This window comes from Lissotriton helveticus, chromosome 1_1 (assembly GCF_964261635.1).
Source record: "Lissotriton helveticus chromosome 1_1, aLisHel1.1, whole genome shotgun sequence".
Classification (NCBI taxonomy): domain Eukaryota; kingdom Metazoa; phylum Chordata; class Amphibia; order Caudata; family Salamandridae; genus Lissotriton; species Lissotriton helveticus.
In genome coordinates, this window is record NC_136057.1 from 1,506,436,292 (window position 1) to 1,506,461,681 (window position 25,390).

At 45.0% G+C, this 25,390-nt stretch overlaps 1 protein-coding gene across 2 annotated transcripts in view; it reads right to left on the reverse strand.

Annotated features, from left to right (window-relative positions):
- Window positions 1-25,390, reverse strand: part of LOC144828515 (lactoperoxidase-like) — a 1,612,675-nt gene that overhangs the window by 1,124,267 nt on the left and 463,018 nt on the right. For both annotated transcript variants that reach the window (XM_078686761.1, XM_078686752.1), the window contains exon 5: window positions 23,935-24,131. In XM_078686761.1, coding sequence (XP_078542887.1) covers window positions 23,935-24,131 — 197 coding nt within the window. The remainder of the gene's footprint in view (window positions 1-23,934; window positions 24,132-25,390) is intronic.

Consider the following 25,390-nt stretch of genomic DNA (forward strand, 5'->3'; position numbering starts at 1 on the left):
TTACAAATCTAGGCATAGTAAAAAACTAGTAGTGCATGTGTATACCGTACCACCCCAAAATACATTCATATGCATTCTGAAAACTGGAAACATGAAATATACGAAAGATAATTATATGTACTATATGCACTCAAGCAGTATAATAATGCTAAATCTATGACGCATATTTCAAAATCAGCATAAATGAAAACGAGAAATTTACACATGAAATGGCTCTTAATACAGAAGAAAAAAAATTGCGAGACCATTCCATCACAAAGCATAAAATACTCATGAACATGCTAGAGGGTAACTAAAGTCTCTAGAGCACCTAAGAATAGAAATTTAGTTCTCTAAGAATAGTTCTACTTTAAGCAGAAGATAAGTGTACCAAAAATTGTGTAAATATTTTTGATTGGAAAAAAAATTGTTCCCGCTGTCTGAAAAACTGATGAGAAAAAATTCCCATATCGCTTTTTAAAGTTTGAAGGCCAAATTCAGGATGTAGGGAACTCCGTGTGCTAGCTTGCTCAAAGTCATTCCTTCTGCTCTGGTGAAAACATCATATCATTCAGACTGTTGAAAAAACTGTCAACAGCTTCTTGCGAAAGTTCCACTAACTCGGAAAAAGTTGTTACCATGCATTCATGAGCATGATTGCCTCCATTGATGTTTTGATCAGCATAGCTGACTGAAGGTCGTACCTGATCGATGCTGCTTTCATCTCGTACTTCACTACCCCTCAATCACAGTGGTGAAGTCTCCACGAATGCCGTCATCAGGATAGGTAGCCGCTGGGGACAGCACAATGTATGAGCCGTTACCGGACCCAACAAGGTTTCTGCGTCCATTGGCACATCCGATTGTAGTGTCAGACAGGTGTCCAAGCACCTTAATACAGGCATAACACAACGTTGCCACATCGGTCTAAATGAAAGAAACCAAGTCATGTTCAGGTCCTGAAGCCGTGCTAGTCCAAGGACTTTAGTTATGCGGTCCCGGTAGCCAATGGCTAGGATCGTTTCTTCCCTTGTCGCAGGTGTTTTGTCTGTGACATGGTTTGCCATAGCGAAATAACAGGATCAAAAATAGGATGCCTGCCACTAGTCCCAAAAGGAGAGGAAGTCCGCCAAAAATGGAATGGACAAAGTCTGGAAAAATACCCAGGATGGCTTTGAATGGTGTTAAAGCTCCTGAAAACACTGTCTTAAATACACTTGAGACACCACTGGTATCAGAAATATTTAAGATTTCGTTCAGTATTTCTGCGAAATGTATGGGGGAATTAGTTGATAACAATGAATGAATCTCTGCCGTTGTCCTTGCAACTTGGAGATCATACGTTTCTTTAGATGACGTTAGCCTGATCGGCGTCTGTAGGAGCACTGTCTTCATTCTGCTTAAAGTATCAATTCGAATAGAAGCAATTTTCAAGTTGGGCCATAACCTTGCCTCCCTGTCTGGAGAATCATTGGGAACAATACTCGGTCACAGCACATGACCTTCCTAGTCACGGTTATGAGATAAGGTTTTCCGGGCAGCAAACTACAACATCTGCGATCTACTATTAGAATGTAACTCCCGTTCGAGAGCCTCCTGAAGAATGGTTCTATTTGTGTTGCAGGTGTGCCTAGCTGGTAACATGAAAGGTTATTTGAAGTCCCTTCACAGGCTCCATGCAAGCTAATACCCTGACACAGAAGTGTACCGCTTAGTGACCGTGCACAATTATTGCCACTAAGAAACACACTCTGGCCTTTACTACTGACACATGCGTGTGTATAGGGCAAGTTCCATGTTGACTTAATGTACCCTTTACCCAACCTTTCATACTGGCCTGCCTGTATATATTTTTGGCAGTATTGAAACTGGAAAGTAGTTATCGGAATATTTATTATCCCATGTATTATCCATTCAATGACAGGTCGTTCTGACATTGTCAATGGTAATCTCTCAAGTTTTTCAATGCTCAGAATTGTATAGTCAGCACCCTTCTGTGCCAAACTGATTTGTTTATCAGTAAGGTTAAAGATATTAAATAATGACGTTGTGTTGATTAAACGCCAAGGCACATATCCTGAACGCAGATTTTGTAACGTCCAGCCAAGATGTACAATAGAACGCAATTGGGACTGACCGTGTTGTAACAACAGTAAGTCTTGCGATATTATATCGATTGCTGAAGACACAATGCTGTCCAGAGAATATATTCTGGAGGACAGAGTCATTAACCCATTGTCCACCACAGAAAGTGATTTTTCCAAATTAATACGGTCAATTTCCCGTATTTTCTCTGCTGTCTCAATTTGAGCTTCTTTCCAGGCTTCATTATAAGCTGCATATATAGAGGCCGCTAAGAAACGTTTTTGACGCTGTTTGCGTGGTCCCATAATGAAATCACGCAAGTCAGCACCTTCTGTAAGTAAAGTTAGGTGTTGCTTAATTTCTGCCAGTGTGGATGTTTGTAGCCATTGAAGGCAGAGCTTGCCCACACTGTAGGTGGTTACTATCCCTGGATGTTGTCTTTGGGAATATCTAGGGTCTGGCCTGGTCAATGTGAACCCCTGTATTTTGTTCAGGAATCTGTCTTGACAGTTATTTGTATCTGTGGGCCAGATCAACCATTTTTTCCATTCAGGATGTGTTCTGTTTTGGTTTAATATATGGTTCACGTCTATCTCAACATCTATAGAGCTATTACTGTTCACTGTTGGCTTTGGAATAGACGGTTTGTTTAAATCTTTGATTTTGGCTAAGCCAAGACAGGTAGTTTGTTGAATAGTGTCATTCAAGAATATAATTTGTTCTGGGATCATGCAGGCTCTAAACAGTGATTCTATACCTTGTACTTGCCAATCTCTTGTACCCCAAACAGTTTTTGCTTCAATATTATTGTTCCAGAAATCAAAACCAAATGTATTCATTTGCTCAAAAAATGAATCTGAATATATCAATTTTGTGTTTGTAAGCATGGTCTTCATACCTGTCTTATTTGACAATTTGAAATAAAATGTTTCTGCTTTACTTGTGTTAAACCCTGAAAAGTATGAATATTTATCATAAAATGTTTTCGAGCTACCTTTTGGAGGAGTAGCACAATGTTCCCATTGGTTATAATTTAAAACATTTCTAGGTTGTGCAGATTTATGTAGATAATGGTTACCATAGTGGTTGTAGCAGAACATCTGATCATAATTAGACGAACCCTGCAAATAATCATGTTCTGTAAATTTAGCAGACATCACTAGGTCAGACATCATATCATTAATACTTTCAAAGTCCCAATCATCAGCAAATGTGCTTGGTTTAACAAAGTCACTCAATGAGATCTTGAATTGGTGTAGATACTTCAGGATTTCAACCGGACCATAGATTTCATAATCAGTTTTGTCCCATGCTACACCGCCTGGTATAGGATTGGCTGTGAAGTTCACTGAAGAAAGTTCTCTTTTCTCGACGTGTGAAGATGTGTGTGGTTTAAGGACCAAGTTGATTTTCTGGCTTGCTGTGTCCATTGTTGCATATTTTCCCTCAATGAAATGACCCAAGCATAGTACCATGATGAGCCACAGTATGAGGATAAATGCACCTAAGGCCACCCAAAATTCAATCCATGGAGAAACCAGATAGGTTTCTTTCAGTTGTTGAAAAAGTTCCTTAGCTTTATCTTTAAAAGTTTTTGTTGATGGCTGTTTCTTAGATTCACTCAGTTCTTCAGATGAATCATCGAAGTTGATGAAGTAGCCGGATGCTGTTCTGTCAATTGTTCCAATTGTTTCTGGATTACTTTTTGTTCTAGAAGTTTCCTTTGTTTCATCAGCATAGTCATATGTTACTTCATTGTAAGTTGGTGTGTCTCGACTAAATGTTTTTATTTGGGTTTTTAGAGGTTTAAGTTCCATTGCTTTATTGCATAGTTCTTGTTGATGTTCTGTAGGCATTTCGAATGTGATTAGCCTCTTAGTTTGAACCTCTGGATTTGTAGCAAACATTGGTGTTCTATTACTTCTTGGGAGTCCACTTGGCCTACTGTTTGTTATCGGCCACATGATTGTGGTTTTACCAGGTCGATGGATACAACTCTGTTCTCCTTTTTACCAGCAAGGGGCGGTAGTACTACTGATCTTGTCCCGTTGACAGACAAGACAGGAACTGCTTTTCTGTGAGAAGGCCCAAATTCCTTCCTTACCGCGATCTTCTCTCTAACTAGATCCCCGACTTTTGGAATCCAGACAGGCCTTGCTGGGACAGGTGGTTTCTCTTCAGTGGTTGTTGGCTGCTGTTTCAACTTTATGTTGCTCAGGTCTTTCCTTTTTTCATTTAAGTCCTGTAAAATAGCCAAACGATCTTTGATAGCAAAGCATTTATCTTTAACCACTGAAGTCTGACTATCAAGATCTTGGATCATCATTCTAGTCCCGAACAATAGTTCGTACGGACTGAATCCTTTCAGAGAATTTCTTGGCAGGTTATTTAGACTACGTTGGACACTTATTAAATGTTTGACCCACCCAGCTCCCGAACCTAATACCTTTTCCATTATAGATAGCTTTATGCCTTGGTTTTTTCTTTACACCATCCCGTATCCCTCAGGAAGGAAGTGAGAAGAGTCCCGCTATGCAATGCTCATTTGGCCATGCTTCCCCATAAGCTTGAGGGCTAAAGGGAAAATATTAGTCAAAACGTAGCATGCTCCTAGCGTATATGCCATTATAGACTCGCAAATCTTTTTATAACAGTCCAGACGTCAGCCGAGCGCTGGGGTCTACATTATAAGTGAAAATTAGTCTTTTTATGTTAATATGACGCTTTTTTTTTTGATGGGTACTTTCTTATTGTTGTTGTTTATCTGGAGCGAAATGCCATGGCAACAGTCCTCCTCGTTCGCCACTGCGATCTCTGTTACAGCCTGGGCAGTTTTTTGCAAAAATGTGATGATGCAGACTCATGCCTGGCCACCAGTACACTGATTGTAATTCTTCTAGGGAATCTTTTAGCTTGAGGTGTTTAAGACCCTCACCCATATGTGCGTCTGCGATTAACAAGCTTCTCCTGTCCATGTTTGGAATTACTCTGTCCCCCACTCCAGGGATTCGAGCAAAAGGAACGGAGTTTGCATCGATTATGTATGTATAGTTGAGTGGGTAATTGATCGGTAGCGCTGAGCAGTCGCCTTTTGATGACGTTCTTACCGCCAGCACTGTTTCACCGTCAATGTATTTTACTGTACGCTTTTTTGTAGCTACGGAAGTCGATTTAGTTGCAACCGCTGTGGCTGTCTCAGCCAATGAATTCCCTGCAACGTGAACGCCATCACGCCGATGACTCACTGAATGTATCACATGAGTTTTTGGTAGTTCTTTCTTTAAAAGAACTACTTGTTCCCAAAGCGCTTTCTGCTTTATTGTGGCACCTGTGTCATCTTTGTAACCATTCTGAATCCATTTCTGTAAATCGTTATTGTATGATTTGACGCAGTAATGCGAATCGCACACTATAAGTGTCGGGAATTCGCGATCGGCATTATCTAGCGCCATTTTTAACGCTATAATTTCAGTTTGTTGTTCTGAATTATTCTCCACTGAGTGTGTTTTTGTCAATAGAGGTCTTAATTTACCTCCGCGCCACACTTCTTTTGTAACTTCACATGTGGCGTTGTATGCTTGCTCTCCCCAAACTGAGGGTTGAGCATGTCCGTCTGTATAGATTACACAGGCGTATTGTCGTAAGGGCAGAATGTCGATTGGCAGAGGATATTCTCTTTCATATTCTAGATATTTTGTTTCCTTCAATTCCGGATCAAAATAGTATTTTACTTTGTCTGTAGCAATAGAATTTACCCATTGTATCCATTCTGGATTCAATGCCGTTGTCGGTAAATTACATGGGGTTGTTAATGCCTCAAAAGCTGATTCTGCTGTTCTGACTGTAATACGTCTACCGTCAGCTTGGTCTTTTTCTCTTGCTACAGCCGTTTGAACCGCATGAACAATGTTTTCTTTAATGCTGAACGTTTTTTCAGCTTCTGTGTACAAGTGTGATTTGTATGCAATTGGTACCTTTTCTCCCTCATTAGAGGTCAGGTATGTGAATCCGCATCTTCCTGGGATGACTCGAATCACAAGGTTGCGTGTGTTATCACGTGTTTGTAATTTTGTTTTAACTAACATGCTTGTTTGTAAAGATCTCAAAATTTATGTGTGTTTTTGAGTCCAATTGATTCTTTTAAAATCTGGTTTTATTAGATCATAGAGAGGTTTAACTCTCTCTGCATAATTTATAATGTAAGTTCTTCCGAAATTTAGAAAGCCTAGAATTGATTGCAAGTTTTTTAATGTTTTAGGTGCTTGGATTACAGCACATTTCTCTAGGAAATTGTCAGCCAGGCTTTTGCCTTCACTTGATAGTTCATATCCTAAAAACAGAACTGTTAGATGGGCAATTCTTGACTTTTTAAAGTTGAATTTGTAACCCTCTGCTGCGAACCCAAGTATTATGGTGTTCACTCGCTTCAAGTGAGTATCCAAGTCATCATCTGTTAGATAGATGTCGTCGACATAAGATAATGCCTCGTCATCATATGTTTGTAGTAATTCTGTTACTCTCGCTGAGAATAATCCTGGGCTGTTCTTGAACCCCTGGGGCAAACGACAGAATTTTTTTTGCGTGCCATTTATTGAGAACGCCGTCAAATATCTGCTCTCTGGTGCTATATTTTGACAAAAGAATCCATTAGAGATGTCTAATGTTGTTTTGTATTTTTTGCGCACTATGTTATTCATTAGTGCAGCACTATGCGAATTTTGTACTGCAAAGGTTTTGCAACATGAGTTAAGATGTCTGTAATCCAAAACAAGACGATATGAATTGTCTGGCTTGGAGACAGGAAACAAAGGGTTGTTCATTTGTGAGGTGCAAGTTTCAATCACCCCCTGGTATTCAAGTTGATCTAGGATCTCTTTTACCTGTTTTTTAGCTTCTTGCTTAATTGGGTACTGCCTCTGTGCAGTAGGTTGTGATTTTAACTGGATTTTGTGAGGAGGAGAGTCCTCATCCCATCCCACATGATTTTTATATAAGGCAGGGGCTTGAGCTACTGCCCACTTTCTTGCAAGTGTATATTTTTTATGAATTGGAATATGATTTGAGAAGGCAGGCATAATTATTTCTTCGCCATGTGTGCACTCCCTGACAAACTCTGGTGGCCAGTCTCTTTCAGCTAGAAGGATGTCACAGCCCTTGGAGAGATTATCCCAAAATAGACCCCTTATTTTTCTAGTCTTATCCCCTTCTATACGCAATGTTATTTCATATATTTTATGAGGTTTGCTAACTCTGGTATCTGCAGTTTCCACTTGAATATATTCATTCGTGTCCACTGTCTCCAGATGATTCATAAGGACTTTGCGAGCTATGCTCACTTCTGCTGCGCTGTCTAGCATTGTCTGAGCCCATTCTCCGTTTTTCAGCTGTGTCCTCAGTATTCTCGGCATGATTTATTACTTTAATACTGGCTACCTTCTTCTTTGGAAATTGTAATTTTTTATTTTGATGAGCAGGTTCCTTGTCTTTGGACTTGACGTGCTCTTCCCTGTGTTCTGATCGTCCTCTTCTTTCCGATTTCTGCGAGGAAGTCTGAAAAGATTGAGAGGGACGTGTATCAATATCTTGATATTTATCATTTTTTTTTATATTATCCCTATTTCTAAGGTTGTATTTTTTCACAGAGACCTCCCTTTGGGGAGACTTGCGTCCTTGGTCCGGAGATCTTTCTCTCCGCCGAGGAGACCTTCCTCTGGACTGGAATCTTTTTTCTTTAGGATTGGATTGTTTATTTCCATTCCAGCTCTTTTTTTGAGTGTTCAGATTATTTTTGATAAATACCTTTTCAGGACTTTCAATCAGTTGGGGTTTCACCGGTATACCACCCAAACTATCTCTTCCTAGTTCTTCATAGGATTTTTCTATAATTCTGGCAATTTCAGATGGTTGGTCTGCTATATTTGTCTCTTTTAACCTCTGGCGGATCGCCACATTTGCTGCTTCTCCCTTTATGTTGGCTAATAATATTGCCGAGACCTGCTTGAAGTCTTTCAGTAATTTCATACCGAGAGTTAAAGCCGGTTCTGGACCGTATTCGTCTTGAATTTGTTTTAGCACATCTGGTATTACTGACATGGATGGTACACCATGTGTTTTTGTGTAAATGGAAGCAAAGACTGTTCCCCAAGTGTCACAGTCCTCCACATGTGGTGCGATTCCCATTGGAAGACAGATAGTCAGAATCCTATGTTTCTCAACAGGGGTGGTATCTGGAAACACCGCCTCTATTTGAGTGATTTTTTGTGCTAGCCAGAAAGGAATTTGTTCCCGTTTTGCGGGTACTTTACCTAGACAGGACTGTATGTTCTGTGGTGTAATTTTATTTGTGTTCCCCTGATGAGGGGTCAGCTGTGGAATTTTAATTGCTGGTTGGACTGTTGAAGTCCGCATTACATATTGGACTAATTGTCTATGTATTTTTATTAATTGTTTTAGCTGTGCTAAAAGGTCTGCTGCAGGCATTTCTTCAATGTCTGGATGTGGTGTGTATCCGGCTAGGACCGGCCACGTTGCTCCTGGTCTACCTAGTGGACCGAGCCTGGTGATGTGATTATTATGTTTTAGGGCGCCATTAAACAAGAGCAGGTGCTCTTTAGAATTTGAGTGGTATTTCCACCTCCTCGAAAGGAGTGTACTCATTAGGAGGTTCCTCTATTTTGTAATAGTGGAAGTCCTTTGTTACAGCGTTTGCTGCTGGAAAGTTTATCCATGAATAGAATACCTCTGTCTGCCGATATTCGTGTGCCTCAATTACGAATATGACTGTACCACCTCTCGATGTCAGTACATTTTCTATAAGTTTTAAAGTTATAGATTTCCTTATGTTGACCGGGATGAGTATTATATCCGGGTCATTTTCCTGCAGAGTATTATCAGCTGCTAGTAGTTCAGCTGCTATTCTAGCTGTCTCCCTTTCTACTTCACTGTCTGACATTTTACTGTTATAAAGGTTATTTTGTTTGTTTGCAGATCAGGTTTCCACGGAAATAAAGATTAGATGCACAATATTTTGGAACAGTGTATCCTTCAACGTTGAATAAACCAAGAACCATACATAGGAGTCTCCTCCTGCGAGGTTTGGCGGATATGACCTTTCACCCACTCCAGACGTCTTTGGAGTATTATGGGAAAAAAGGGGCTCTGTGTGAAAAAGCACGACTGAGTTACTCTAATGTCTTGCGTTAGTTTTATCGCCTATCCAAACGGTTGGGCGCCATGTAGTGTAGTTCCTATTATCCCAATAGGCTCTGCGCATTGGAATAATATCTTCAATAGTATAGACCTAAGGCAGAGGTTAACTAGGTCTTCTACCGACGATATTAGACTTAAAGTTTTGTGTTTGCCAGCTAGCTCAGAGTTCACTAGAAACTTTCTCGAATAGGCAAGGAGGGTCTGAACCTCCCTGGGTAGACAAGAAGGGATTTAGTTTCTGACAACCATAGAGCATGACAACTTTGCTCTCCCCTAATCAAGAGTGTATCTCTAGAGTCGTGTGAAAACAAAAGACAACTTATTTTACTCAGTCAGTTCAGTGCATTCTTAGTTTCACCAGATTGTAGAGAAAAGGAAGAGACGGGCGTGTTCAATAAAAGATGTTATTTATTGATCAGTCTCTTTTCTCGTACAAGAGAAATGGATCGCTATTATTGCAATACTTATAGTTAAGTAAAGTGCATACAGTAAAGACAGAATTATAAAATAATACTGTAAAAGCATTGATATGGTTTCTGAGCCATATGATACTTTAAAATGGATAAAATAGATACATACATATATACATTGACTAATCGTACTCAACTGGTGCTTCTAACCACGCCTACCCCAGTGTACCTGACCTAAGCCTAATACGTGGGCGGGAGTAGATAAGTAGCAGTTTAAGTTAAGTTTGGTTTGCCAAGGGACTGACTCAAGAATTCTCTGCAAGGGGTTATTCAGTTCTGTACCTGGGATCTAGAAGGTTGGAGGGCTGGTATCTCTTATCCCAGGTCTTGATATTCCAGCTGCCTGCGAGGGCTGCTTGGAAGCGCCGGAGCTGGATTTCTCGGCAGGAGAAAGGCAGCGTTTCCTTCTCAGCGCGTCAGAAAGGCGGGGCAGCGTCTGTGGGCTTCGCTCTCAGCTGGGCTCCTCGGCACGTCTCGCTGCTCCAATCTCGTCACCACCGCGTGTGTTTGCTTAAGGCAATGTCGGTAATATTTATACCTGAAAGGTGCCGAGATTGACGTAAGGATGGACATAAATACGTCAATAAGGATGTCATACGAACGGGTTCGTTCGCACATTCTTTACTGAAGTTCTCGATGAAATCAATACAATGGCTGCGGGGATTTTCCCAGGTCGCTGTAGGTTTGATTTGTTTTGAGAACTCCGTATGCCTATCAGGGGGCTGGAGGAATATCGCTTGCCTAATTAGATGGCATGCGTTATGACTTAATCAGATAACGCGCTTCTGTGCCGTGGTGTGGCTTAATCAGATAACAGGTTTTTGCGCCGTTAGATGGCTGCTAGTTAATTTATTAACCAAACCAGGGTCAGGAATAGGGGGATCGATATAGTACCCATAGGAATACATCACAATAGTTCCCTGACGCCCCTGCACATTTAGCTCCCGGCTGCTGACTGCTACTGCTGGTGTTGCCCATATTACTGGTGGATATTCTATGGCGATCGCTGACACTTGATGGCTGAAGGCTTTGAGGAATGTTATCAACAGAGCTCTTCCTACAGGGTGCATTACTGAGCAGCCGAGACTATAGAGGTTAATTCAAGATGGCGGCTGGAGCTGCGCTGTTCTGAACGGGTGTAGAACGTCTCTATTATGGAGGCCTGATGAAGATTGAGATGGATTGCCAGTGCTCTAGCAATAGTGCTGCTTGAAGTCCTAAATAACATTGCTGTGGTGAACTGAGGATTGCTTATTTGTGCCCCTGTACCCCGGCTGCTGCAAACTTTTCTCTTTGTCATTTGAATTATTGACTGTTGCCCTGGGTATATTCCTCGTGCCCTCATAGGCCCTTCTCCCAAGGCACTGGTGGCGAATATCTGCGGCCTTCGTGCGTGGGCTTAACCTGACTATTTGGTACCGTCGGATCCCTTGTCGGCATTTACCTAAAATCCTCTGCCTTTTCCAAGCTGATCAATCCTTTGCTCCCATAGTGTGCAATACGCACATAGGGGATTTCTACTGGGGAAGACTAGACGCGTGGGATGCCATGGGTAGGCCAGACCCCAGACAGCCGCGCATTACATTCGAAAATGAAAAAACTGCCAAAAAGGTGCCTGAGATGGAGGAAGAAAGACTTGATGAGACAGCAGGTGCATCATCTCCTGCCCCGGATTCCGACTCACGCACCATCCTGACTGAAATGCGACAGCGATTTGCGACCATTGCGGAGAAGGTGGATACGCTGAAGACCCGCATGGATAACATAGCACATAAATTGGATGCGCACGAGGGGCAACTCAGGGAGGCTGAACAACGCATATCTGACTCGGAGGATGTCAACGACCAGCTCAAGAAGGCAGTCACTCAAATGGACAAGCTGATGCACATCATAGATGCTAAGAACGAGGACATAGAAACGCGCAGCAAAAGATATAACGTTCGGATTTTGGGTATTCCCGAAAGCACCAACACGGGGCGGCTGGAGATCTATGTCGAGAAGCTATTGATGGCCGTTGCTGATGAAGGGACCCTCTCAGCCCAAATTATAGTTGAGCATGCACATCGCTCACTCGGCCCGAGACCGAAGCCTGGAATGACTCCAAGACCCATTATAGCGCGACTGCTTAACTATCGGGACCGTGATGTTGTCCTTCGGGTGGCTCTGGAGAAGAAACAGCTCAATTATGAGGGCGTATCCTTTACCATCTTCCCTGATTTCACTGCCAGGGTGCAGGAGGAGCTGTGGTGAAACAGAAGTTGCGCCAGGCCCAGGTGGACTACGCCTTATTATATTTGTCGAAACTGCGTATTACATATCACGGAACACAAAGATTTCACACCACGCCGCAGTCCGGTGACAAGTTCCTGAAAACATTGAAGAAACGTTCTAATCTCCGAGATGATCCAGATGCACTTGATGAAGGGTCACTATCTGAATGAGAGAGATTGAACAGAGTCGCTGAGGACTGCTTCTATTCGTGTGCCTCCAGGTCTCTGCTGCTGCGATGCAGGCCGATGGAGTCCTTGCAGATACCAGACTGTAATGTATAGATTTTGTTCCGCTAGATGCTATAGCGCACCTGGTTGGTGCCCATATGCCAATGTTCTTTATGACTTAGGGGTACAAGGCCACTGTCCTTATAGTATGTCGGACACCCCTGCTGACATTGGGACTCGATTAGACCCGAGCTGTCCCTAAGTACCAGCAGGGTTAACGTGTGCCAACTAGGTGTTTACCCCAATGGGTGTACCCCTTTGGAGTTTTGAACTTTCTTTGGGATGGGTGGGAGGGAGGGATGGGTTGCTGCTGGCATGATTGGGATGCAGCAGTGGGAGGGGGGAGGTGTATATCTGTTGGGGTTCTTTTTTTCACAGGGGGCGGGAACAGCTGCATGTTCTATATGGGGATCTGCTTTATTGGAGGAGAGAATGTGCTGAGAGCGCATACAAGGCACATCACAATTTTGCATTGTTCTTCGAGATATGGCAGGGATAGCGACGGACTCACAATTGAAATGTATGTCCTGGAATATCAGAGGGCTTAATGACGCTCGGAAGGGTCGGAATGTAATGGCATACTTAGAGCGCCATCAGGTTCATATTGCCATGTTGCAAGAAACACACTTGACACCACATTCACGCGCGACATTTGCCAGTAAATGGGCTAATACTAGACTCTTATCCTCTTACTCCACTTATGCCAGAGGGGTTGCCATCTTGATTAAGCGTACTGTGCCATTCCAGGTGATAGGTGAGATCCTTCAATCAATCAATCAATCAAAAAAATTTGTATAGCGCGCTACTCACCCGTAAGGGTCTCAAGGCGCTGAGGGGGGGAGTCGCTACTGCTCGTACAGCCAGGTCTTGAGTTGTTTCCTGAAGGAGAGATGGTCCTGGGTCAGCCGTAGGTGAGTGGGGAGGGAGTTCCATGTCTTGGCTGCCAGGTAGGAGAAGGATCTGCCTCCGATGGTGGATTTCCGAACGCGTGGGACAGAGGCGAGGGCGAGGCTGGCGGAGGAGCTGGCGGGTCGGTGTGTATTAGGCGAGGCTGCTGTTGAGGTACTTCGGGCCCATGTCGTGGATGGCCTTGTGTGCGTGGGTGAGGAGTCTGAACGTGCTCCTCTTGTTGACGGGGAGCCAGTGCAGGTTGGACAGGTGAGCGGAGATGTGGCTGCGGTGAGGGATGTCCAGGATGAGTCGTGCCGCGGCGTTCTGAATGCGCTGGAGTCTTTTCTGGAGTTTGGCTGTGGTTCCGGCGTAGATGGTGTTCCCGTAGTCCAGACGGCTGGTGACGAGGGCCTGGGTGACTGTCTTCCTGGTTTCGGTGGGGATCCATCGGAAGATCTTTTGGAGCATGCGCAGGGTGTTGAAGCAGGCTGATGAGACGGCGTTCACTTGCTTGGTCATGGTGAGGGAGGAGTCCAGGATGAAGCCCAGGTTTTGTGCGTGGTCCGTTGGCTTGGGTGAGCTGCCCAGGGCAGGGGGCCACCAGGAGTTGTCCCAGGCAGAGAGGGATGGTCCTAGGATGAGGACTTCCATCTTGTCTGAGTTGATTTTCAGGCGGCTGATCTTCATCCATTCTGCGACATCTTTCATTCCTTCCTGCAGGTTGGCTTTGGCGGTGGTGGGGTCGTTGGTGAGGGAGAGGAAAAGCTGGGAGTTGTCGGCGTACAAGATGATGTTGAGGTTGTGTTGGTGAGCGATGGCTGCGAGGGGGCTTATGTAGACGTTGAAGAGGGTGGGGCTGAGAGAGGATCCTTGTGGCACGCCGCAGGTGACTTCGGTGGCCGTGGTGGAGCAGAACGGGGGAGGCGGACTCTCTGGGTTCTTCCGGCAAGGAACGAGGAGATCCAGTCCAGTGCCGCTCCTTGGATTCCGGTGTTGCTGAGGCGCTGTATCAGTGTGCGGTGACACACGGTGTCGAAGGCTGCTGATAGGTCCAGGAGGATGAGGGCAGCAGTTTCCCCATTGTCGAGCATGGACCTGATGTCATCGGTGGCTGCGATGAGGGCGGTCTCGGTGCTGTGGTTTGCTCGGAATCCAGACTGTGAGGGGTCGAGGGATCCGTTGGTCTTGAGGAAGGCGGGGAGTTGTCTGTTGACGGTCTTCCCGATGACCTTGGCTGGAAAGGGTAGTAGCGAGATGGGGCGGAAGTTTTTTGAGATCCGTAGGGTCCGCGGTGGGTTTCTTCAGGAGAGCGCTCAGTTTGGCGTGTTTCCGGCTCTCCGGGAAGGTGGCGGTTGCGAAGGAGCTGTTGATGATGTCCCGGAGTTGGGGTGCGAAGATGGAGTCGGCTTTGTTGAAGATGTGGTGTGGGCATGGGTCGGTGGGGGAGCCGGAGTGGATGGTGTTCATCATGTGGGTGGTGTCTTCGGTGCTGACCGCAGTCCAGGTGCGGAGTGTGGTGGTGGGGGGTGCTGGTTCGGTAGTAGTGTGCGTGGTCATTGCGCCGAAGCTGTTGTGAATGTCGGCGATCTTGCGATGGAAGAATGTGGCGAGGGAGTCGCAGAGGTCTTGCGAGGGTGTGATGTTGTTGTTCCAGGCGCTGTGGTTTGAGAGCTCCTTAACGATGCTGAAGATTTCCTTGCTGTTGTGGGTGTTGTTGGCCAGACGTTCTTTGAATGCTGTCTTCTTGGTGGTGAGGATTAGTTGGTGGTGTTCTTGAGGGCTGTCATGTGTTCTGTAGTTTGGTCGCGGCGCCAAGCTTTCTCGAGGGTGCGGCAGGTTTTCTTACAGTTTTTGAGGTTGTTGGTAAACCACAAGGCTTTCCTGCTGCCGGTTCTGCTGGGTGGATTCTTTAGTGGTGCGAGTTCGTCGGCGCAGTCCGTGAGCCACTGTATGAGGTTGTGGGCTACTTTGTCATGGTCCGTCGTGTTGGTGGGCGGGTTCTGGCTGAGGGTGATGGTGAGCTGGTCGGTGGTAATCTTGCTCCAGCTTCTGCGGGGAACCTGTTGAGGGCGGTGGTGAGTCGTGGTTCTCCTGAAGTTGAAGTGGACGCAGCTGTGGTCTGTCCAGTGTAAGCCGGTGGTGTGGCTGAAGGAGATGCGCTTGCTGGAGGAGAAGATGGGGTCAAGCGTGTGGCCGGTGCGGTGGGTGGGGGTGTTCACCAGTTGCTTGAGTCCGAGGTTGGCGAGGTTGTCCAGCAGGGCGGTGGTGTTGCAGTCTTTGTTGTTATCCAGGTGGGAGTTGAGGTCCCACAGGAGGATGTAGTCTGTGGAGGTGAGGGCGTGCGGACTGACGAGGTCCGCGATGGCTTCGCTGAATTGTGTGCGTTCCCCGGGGGTCTGTAGATGAGGGTGCCTCCGAGGGTGGTCTTGGGGTCGGTGTGGATTTGGAAGTGAAGGTGTTCGCCGGCGGTGAGGGTGTCGTCTGAGTTGGTCGTGACGCGGATGGTATTTCTGTGGACGATGGCGATGCCTCCTCCGGTTTGGTTGACGCGGTCTCTCCTGGTAATCTTGTCTCCCTCAGGGATGGCTATGGCGATGTCTGGGGCTGAGGAGGCGTTCATCCTGGTTTCTGTGAGGAAGGCGATGTCTGGTGATGTAGTGTCGAGGAGGTTCCAGAGTTCGATGGCGTGCCTGTGGATGGAGCGGGTGTTGAGCAGGATGCACTTGAGGTGGGAGTTTCTGGTGCTCGTCTTGGTCTTGGCTGGTGCGGTGCAGGATCGGGGGCAGGTGTGTTTGCAGACTTGGCAGGTGAAGGGTCCGTGGGTGCGTTTCGGGGTGGCTTGGTAGCAGGCGGGGTTTCTGCCGGTGTTGAGTTCGTGGAGGGTGGTGGCGTCGTAAGTCCATCGGGGGGCTGGCAGCGACAGGGGTCGTGGTGCTGGGCGTGGTCCAGGCGCAGACGGGCTTGCCTTTGGCGCACAATCGGCGCGCCTGCTGCGCGAGAACGCTGCGCGTGCCCTTCATATGAGGCGAAGTGGGAGGGAGGAGCAGCTGGGAGGCGGGAGCGGGGCGGCCAATGGGGTTTACAGCAGAAAAAGGAGCGGTGCAGCGAGGGAGCTGCGGCGGAAAGCGGGGGGTACAATACACTACTAATGGACATAGCTAATACCAGGGCAGAAATACACCAGAAAAAAAACAATCAGGGCAGCAGAGACATGAACACCAGCAGCAGGAATTTACAATAAGGGCACGGAAGAGAGAACTTGGCAGCAGCGAGAAGCACGAACAACAGTATCAGGAATTTACAATAAGGGCAATGGAAGAGAGAACGAGGCAGCAGCGAGGACACGAACAACAGAAGCAGGAATTTACAATAAGGGCAACTGAGGCGAGAGCGAGGCAGCAGCGAGGGCACCGATGTCAGGGGCGGGCCTGAGGCGCTACAGCTGGAGAGCCGTGCGGCGCAGGGGGTGTCCTGATAATGATAATAATCCTTGAAAATGATTGTCGATATATTAATGTATGGGGTCGCCTTGGGAGTGATACTGTGACTTTAGTGACTTGCTATGCCCCCAATGTTGACACACCCACTTTCTTCACAATGTTGTGGGGCAGGATTGTGGATATAGGCTCCCAGCACATCATTTGGGGGGGTGACTTCAATGTGGCACTGGTTCCTGCACAAGATAGGGCGGATGGGGTTTCACTATACAAGACTAGATCTAGGGAGGCCTTCATGGGGATCATGGAGGAAGGGGACCTAGCGGATAGCTGGCGCCACCATTACCCTATCCGGCAGGAGGGCACCCACTTTACATCTTCGACAGGCACATGGGCTCGACTGGATTATTTTTTGATGACCAGGGGTATCGCTGCGGGTCTGGTGAGGGTGGCGCATCTGCCCAGAACATACTCTGATCACAGCCCGGTCCTGATACATTCACGAATGCCGGGGTGGGACAATCCTAGACCACAATGGCGACTGCAACCCACGGCCTTGCTAGATGAAGTATTCCGCACGGAATTAGGTGAGGAAATTGCTGACTTTTCCCTCGCAATAAAGATACGGTGGACACTGTTGAGGTTATCTGGGAGGCCTTCAAGGTCACGGTCAGGGGATACTGCATATCAAAGAGTTTTGGCATCTTACGCGATACACAAAGGACAATAAGCACCCTGGACCGCGAAATGAAGGGACTGGAGACCCGTATGGCGGGGGGCGAGTGGACACAAGTGCACGCAGACTTTAGGGACAAGCTGACAAAATATGAGGAGGAGGCAGCGAGAGAAGCCAAATTCAGGGGTAAATACTGGACGGCGAGAAAATACTGTGAGGGTGACAGGCCTGGAAAGGCCCTGGCAGTTTTGACTCATAATCCACATCTTCATAATACGATTCTCGAAATTACTGATGGGGAGGGTCAGGTCGTCAGGGACACTGAGGGTATTTTAAACATATTCACTTCACATTGCAATACCTTGTATACCACTACCAATTCAGGTGATATGCAGTATGATGACTTCCTTGGTGATGTTGCTCTTTGTTGGCTTAGCGACGTACACAGGACCTTCCTAGGTGCCCCCTTCGAACTGGACGAAATAGGAGACGCCATAATGTCCCTGAAAAACGGTAAAGCTCCGGTCCTGGACGGACTCCCTGCGGAGTTCTACAAGACATATATTGACACGCTGGCCCCTGTACTTCGTGAGGTCTTCGAAGAATCCTTGGGCGAAGGAATTCTGCCATGCTCTATGCGGGAGGTCATGATAACGTCTCCCTTAAAACCCGGTAAAAACCCTAACTCCTGTGATTCGTATCGACCTCTCTCGCTGATAAATTGCGATGCGAAAATACTCGCCAAGGTACTGGCCACTAGACTGTCCCTATTGATGACTAAGATCATATTGCCAGATCAATCTGGATTTGTCCCTGGACGTTCCACTTCCCATAATCTCCGAACCCTGTCTCCTTGATTCGGATGGTGGCTCCTGATTTCCGCGTGGCAGCGATATTTCTGGACGCCTCTAAGGCGTTCGACTCGGTCTGTGCTGATCCGCATGGGATTCCCTAGGTTGTTTATATCTTGGGTTCAACTGCTCTATACACATCCATCTGCGAAAGTACTTATTAATGGTCGTCTGTCCCCCTCGATTGCTATCACACGGGCTACTAGACAGGGGTTCCCACTGTCCCCCCTCCTGTTCGCCATGGAGCCGCTCGCCTGCCGTCTGCGTCAACTGCACCCAGATGGGGCATTTCGATGCTTCTAACGTCAGATCGCTGTGTCACTCTATGCAGATGACATGACGCTCTTTGTCACAAACCCGATTCATAATTTAAATCCCTTGTTGCGGGAGTTCAAGGTATTTGGCAGGCTGTCTGGGGTAAAGATCAATTGGACGAAGTCGCAATTCTATCCCCTCACTGATGCGGTTGCTGAATTCCCTTTGGATTTCCCCTTGGAGTGGTGCCGCTCAGATCTCCGATATTTGGGAATACAGGTTTCTAGAGATAGAGGTGAGACACTTCGGCTCAACTATGGTGTTGCTATCACCAAATTGACCACCTCGGTAGACCGTTGGCTTTCCCTTCCCTTATCTATGGCGGGTAGAGCATCGCTTATCAAAATGGTGGTGCTTCCCCGGTTCTTATATCTATTGTTAAACATTCCCTATTATCCGGGTGCTTTTTTCTTCAAAACATTGAGAGCCGAGCTGTGTCGCTTGTTCTGGGGGGGCAAACAGCCGAGGCTCCGGTGGTCGGTACTGGTGCTGCCATATGAAAAAGGAGGTTTTGACCTCCCTGGTTTTGAAGTTTACTACATCAGTGCCGAAGTGCACTACGCTTATCACTGAATGATACCCACGCCCTTTATGCCTCAGTTGGCGGCCGAGGACTGGGTGGCAAACCCTCTTCCTTTGAGTAGTCTTATACACTGCCCTGTGGCGGTCATAGAGACGCCATTCACAACTGTCACGTGTACGATTGACGCTTGGAGGCGTATAGCCAAGATGTTGAGCTGTACCTTGTTTTATTCAGCGCGTATACCCCTGACATACCACCCCAGATTGGCTCTTCTGCAGGAAAAGGGTTTTCAATTGCTGTGCCAGCGACTGAGTGCACACATGGGGCGATCTGTTTACTGCTGGGCAATTTAATGCCATGGATTTGTTTTTTAAAACTCATCGGCCCAACCCACTTGACATTTTTTATTATATACGGCTGCGTCAGGGGATGAAGGAGATATTGCCGGAATTCCCCAAGGAGCCTGAAGTCTTGACCCCACTGCACTTTATGCTAGGCTCACAGGATGGCTTGCACCTGGTATCGGGCATGTTTAGCCATATTAGAGCGGCACGACAGGGCTAAGAGGGAACTGCCCGCTCACATTGGGGTGATGACTTGACACTCAAGATCACTGATGAGCAGTGGTTTTACTGCTGTAACGTTACGGCTAGAATCTCTGCCAGCTGCAGACTCAAGATGATTCATTATAAGTTCTTACAGCGATTATACCATACTCCTGTAAAAAAATATAGGTTTCATTTATCTGAGGACGATAGATGTGAGCGCTGTCACGCGGAGCGTGCTGGTTTCCTTGACTTGTCATGGCAATGCCCTGTTGTTCGGGATTACTGGCAACAAGTACATGAGGCACTGGAAGCCATGGTTGGGGAGACATTGGATTCTAACCCCCTATTGATGCTGATTGGGTTTACCTTACCTGCTCCTAATACTTATAGAAAATTCCTTGATATCGCTCTCCTGCTAGCCAAGAGGAGGGTGGCTTGCTGGTGGGGGCGTGGCAGAGCCCCGAAATCTAAGGATTGGCTTACCGATGTGATTTACTGTCAGGAACAGTCTGCGATTTTTGCTGAGACGCAGCCGAAGTCTAGCAGGCCTTGGGACATATGGGGACCATTGACCACCTATTTACTCTCACGTGGGGATGAGGATGGAGAATCAGTTGTTGAGGAGGTGCGCAGCTCTGGTAGTGGGGATGTGGCAACCTAGATACCCTAATCCATCACATTTAATGATATTTCCTATTGTGCTGTTGCCGTGTCTCACCATTGTATATACTTTTGAATACTTCCATACCACTGATGTGACTGTGTCCATGGTGAACATTTGGCCCTAACGTTGAATCCAGGGTATGCTATATGTTTAGACCTCCGATGTATACTTATATGACAGATCTGTTATATGCTCGTGCAATTTCTTGCTCTTATCGTGCACTGTGGTACCTGCCTATACTCATGATGTCATGTTACCTTGATTTGTATCATTTATGATCGGTGATGAAGCAGCTGTTGTAGTGCCCCAATATAAATGTTCTACTACACTGAAAATGTTAAAAAAGAAAGTTTAAAAAAAAAGAAAAAAAAAGTTTCAATTCAGGATAAATTTAAAGTCTCTTGACTCAGCTCCTATCTTTATACCAATCTGAGGGGCTGGATTACCTGCTAGGTCCCTCCTATGGGTGGGACCAGGGAAGGGGGTGGTTACACCCCTTTCCCCTTGCCCAGTTTTACGCCATAGCTGGGGCTGGAGTGCCCCAGCACCGGTTTGAACTGGACTATGCATGGGACACCTTGTGTGCCCCAGGCAGTGTCTCCTTTCATTCCGCCCTCCCTGCCCCAATACACTATGCCCTGTCTGGGGTGGTGCTAGCACCTCCCAAGACAGGAAACCTATTGTCCAAGCCTCCCTCGCTGGAAGGACTCCCAGCAGCAGGAGGTCAGACTTGTGTCTGTGGCAGCAGCTTCCATTTTGTGATGCTGAGGCTCTGGTTAACTTTAACCGGGATTAGTAGGAACAACAAGTCTTCTCCCTCTAGAAGGGTGGAATGATACCCCCGTCACCAGAACAGGTGAGGGGGTAGTATTCCAAAGCGTATGACACCTTACACGACATGTTTTGATAAAGCCAAACCAAATTTAGCATTCAACCGCGAGGATTATAATGCACTTAAGAGTATATGGTATGGCTATATCATAGAACAGCTATAAAGACATGGTTCCGAAAGCTGCAGACAGGCTCAGCTCATGATAGAGCACCATCTCACATAAAACCAAGCACTCTGCCTTCAGGATTGTTAAGGCCTGCCTAGGAGTGACTTATAGGTGCATATGTGTCTATATATAATGGTAGGTATAGGAATACTATACCTAAGCAAGGGGTGATTACACGACCGTGCCCCAGCTGAGTGATCAGCCAGTTGTGTCAGTTTGGATTGCAAGCCTGGGGTGGCAACAAATATGCTGCAGCCCCTGGTAGGCCTTGGGTGCACCTCTGCCCTGGGTACCTTTGGTACAATGTACAGGGACTCATAAGAGTGACCCATTTCCCAATTGGTGATGTACCTAAAGTACATGGTATAAATTTAGAGAGAGAACAGCTGGGCTGTGGGTCTGGTTAGCAGGCCCACAGCCACATTAAAGTAAAAAACCAGTGAAGCAAAAAGCAAAAAGTGGGGTGGCCATAGGAAAGCAGACCCTACTCTCCTACAGCAACTACTCCCATTTTCTTCCATACAAGCCTCATACTCATTAAGGACCTCGATACTGCAAAGACCATAGGGGCCGACAAAACAGTGCGAAGAATTCTACACACCTCCAGGTGCCTTTGGACACCTAGAAATCTGGAAATTTGAATTATCCACCTAGCCCTCGTCCTGCTGTAAGCAGGACAGAAAACCAACATATGGGCTACAGATTCTGGCGCATACCCACAAGATTGGCAGTCCATAACAGTGAGGTCTAGAGACTTCACTCATCTTAAGGTGAAAGCGCAAAGAGGCAAAGTACCATATCTGAAATGGATGTTAAGTTTCTTGGCAAAATTTAGTTCAATATCATCTAGAAAAGACTCTGCACAGTAAAAATCCTTTGTCATTAAAAATGCACCTGTTAATGTACCCAATGTTGATAAAGTTAGGATCTTATTAAGCCGATAACATCTAAACAATGATGTTGATTCAATTACTGAAATGGAACAGCAACTACCCCCCGGGATCTTTCCACAGATTTGCTAAGCCCAATTCAGAAAATGTTTCTCTGACATATCTCATCTAGAAATATAGCAGCACTTGTTGATTTATCTTAACAAAACAACAGCACCTTACAAAATGTCATACACAAAGCAACATAACACAAAACATAAAAAGGCACATCACGAAAAAACAAAAAACAGTCAAAAAATAATACAACACAACAATAGTGCAACACAACATCACATCGCAAAAATGTAGCACTAAAACACAGAAGTACAAAAAAACCAACATATCAACACCAGAATAAAATGCCCCACCACATACGCGCATAAAAGTTCTTGTCACAGATTACCATCTCCAGATGCCTGCTTTGATAATACTCTGTTCTATTGTTTTTGATATATATTTTTAACTGCAAGAATTATTGATAAACTCGCCAGAGAGATATTATTCAAATGTCTTTTATCTAAGAAATGTTTTTGTTCCTTGTGAGGACATAAGTACCAATGAACCAATCACAAAACAATAAATATTCAAAACACGGGTATATATAGAAAAATGTTTTATCTTTTGAAATTTATCAAGGGTACTATAAAGTTATACAAACAATGTAACGAGCGGAAAATAAATACAATTGTATAATCCTTCAATGTTACTATTGTAAACACTTCTTCTCATTGTATATTATTTTCCAGAAGAGAGTGTAAGTGTCAACGTTTCGGTATCTATGCATTTGTCCATGAGACCATCTTCAGGACTATCATAAATGTAACAGTTGACCCCTGAATGGTGTTTCCAAAGATTCAAGAATTATAGAATACAATTGATACGTATATGTCAAATCGATCGTCATTCTGTAACTTTTGTTTAAAGTGAATAATCGTCAAAAGATACAGGTAAGTGAACTCTGGTGCTTTTTAGACGGTGTAATAACATTTCTAGTATAATAATCCGACTGCAGCCTGCCGAAGTTTCACCGCGCTACAAAACTTAACAGAATAAACTCCTTCAATGGAGAAGTTACTGGGGACTGAAAAATGTTATTACACCGTCGAAAAAGCACCAGAGTTCACTTACCTGTATTTTTGACGATTATTCACTTTAAACAAAAGTTACAGAACAACGATCGATTTGACATATATGCATCAATTGTATTCTATAGTTCTTGAATCTTTGGAAACACCATTCAGGGGTCAACTGTTACATTTATAATAGTCCTGAAGATCGTCTCATGGACAAATGCATAGAGACCGAAACGTCGACACTTACACTTTCTTCTGGAAAATAATGTACAATGAGAAGAAGTGTTTACAATAGTGGCATTGAAGGATTATACAATTGTATTTATTTTCCTCTTGTTACATTGTTTGTATAACTGAGTAGTACCCTTGATTTATTTCAAAAGATAAAACTTTTTTCTATATATACCCGTGTTTGGAATATTTATTGTTTTGTGATTGGTTCATTGGTTCTTATGTCCTCACAAGAAACAAAAATATTTCTTAGATAAAAGACATTTGAATAATATCTCTCTGGTGAGTTTATCAATAATTCTTGTAGTTAAAAATATATATCAAACACAAGAGAACAGAGTATTCTAAATAAATCCCTTGAAGGCGCTTTTTACCCATTTATTTGATTTGCCAAGCCCGCAAGGGTAGATTGGGTTTCCCATTACATTCAATTGCTTTGATAATACAGCCGTAAAAGGTGTTGGGTGCGAGCACTGCCTTAACTTATCACCAAGGATATGAAATAGCGCCAGTTACAAATATTTTGTGATACAGCCTATATAGTCTTCATGTCCTACCTGTCAAATAGAAATTCCCATCCTTATCCTGTATTCCTTGAATATTCAGTTTTTTTGAAATAAGCTGCCATTTTTCACCACTTCGGACAGCTTCGCTTGTTTCACCAGCAGCTTCTCTGAAAAATCCCATTACATGTCCAGCGGTGATTGCAACAGGTGGGGAGCTGAAAAAAGCTTCAGCTTCTGCAGCACCTTCACTAAAAGTACAAGAGAGCATACAAAGCTTTCAGGATCTAGTTATAAAAAAGCATGACAGGAGATAGATCATCATGTTCACAATATGTCTTCTCTAAGTACACCATGTAAACAGCATGAGTAAATGTAAGTATATAGTACTACTGGATGTTAAAGCCTTTATACATGGCATGCTAGGAGAGTATAAAACTGGATGTACAGAGCACGACATTTAATGGAGTTGAAACCCCAAATTAAAAGAAGAAATCATACTATATATAAATACACAAAACATGACTGGGTGTAGAATTGTATAACAAGAAATGCCAAGGTAGAATGATGTTTAAAAAGCATGTTCAAAGGTAGAATCGTTTTTATGGTTCAATTCTATTTATTAGTCATTTTAAAAGATAAAACAAACAATACCAGCAGCAGATTTACAATCACAAAGGGTGAACATTTTTTGGTGTAGCCTAACATAAAGTGCTAATTTTGTGCTGGCAGAGCCTTACCTGCCTTCCCAAAAATACCCCACCCTCCCTTCCTCGCTCGCACATAGGGACATTTAAATTGTGCAGTCTTAGATGTATTCAGTGATCTAAAGTGAACGGTGGTGGAGTCGCCTCTGATAGGCATAACAATCAAAGATATCATGGGCATGTTAATTACCGAAATTCCTGCGAAAGTAGTGACACTAATGGGCTCCACAAATCCCCCAAATCAGTTCCCTTCCCAGCCAGAGACATAGTTATCTTCTTGCTGTATGGACGACTTTTTGCTCCCAATTGGTCATGCTTTTTCCTGCACAACAACATAAACACAATGCTAGCTCCATCCGGCAGTTCTCACTCACAATTCAATCGAGGGCGTTGAAGAAAGCCAGGAACAATGCCTTGCGGGCACTTACAAAATCCCCAGAAAATAATGATCTTAGACATGTGTACAAATCAGCGCAAAAATCATTCAGGGCGGCCTCACAAAAAGACAAACGATTACACCAAAATCAATTATGGGCTAAGCTTCTCTGGGAAAGCAAAAACCGCAACGCACATTTTTTTTGGACCTTGATCAACCGCTCCAACTGGGGCCATCAAAAGTTGGGTCGGCAAACATACAGGAATCAGACTGGGTTGCCTTTTTGACTGACCACTTTAGGTCTCCGGAGAGCACGGCGCCAAAAGGAAGCAGCCCTTATAAAGGGGTAGTAGCGTCACCAAGCATCTGTAGGCGTAAGAGCCCAATCTGTGCAGACTATCGCTCAGACGACATCAAGATCACTGAA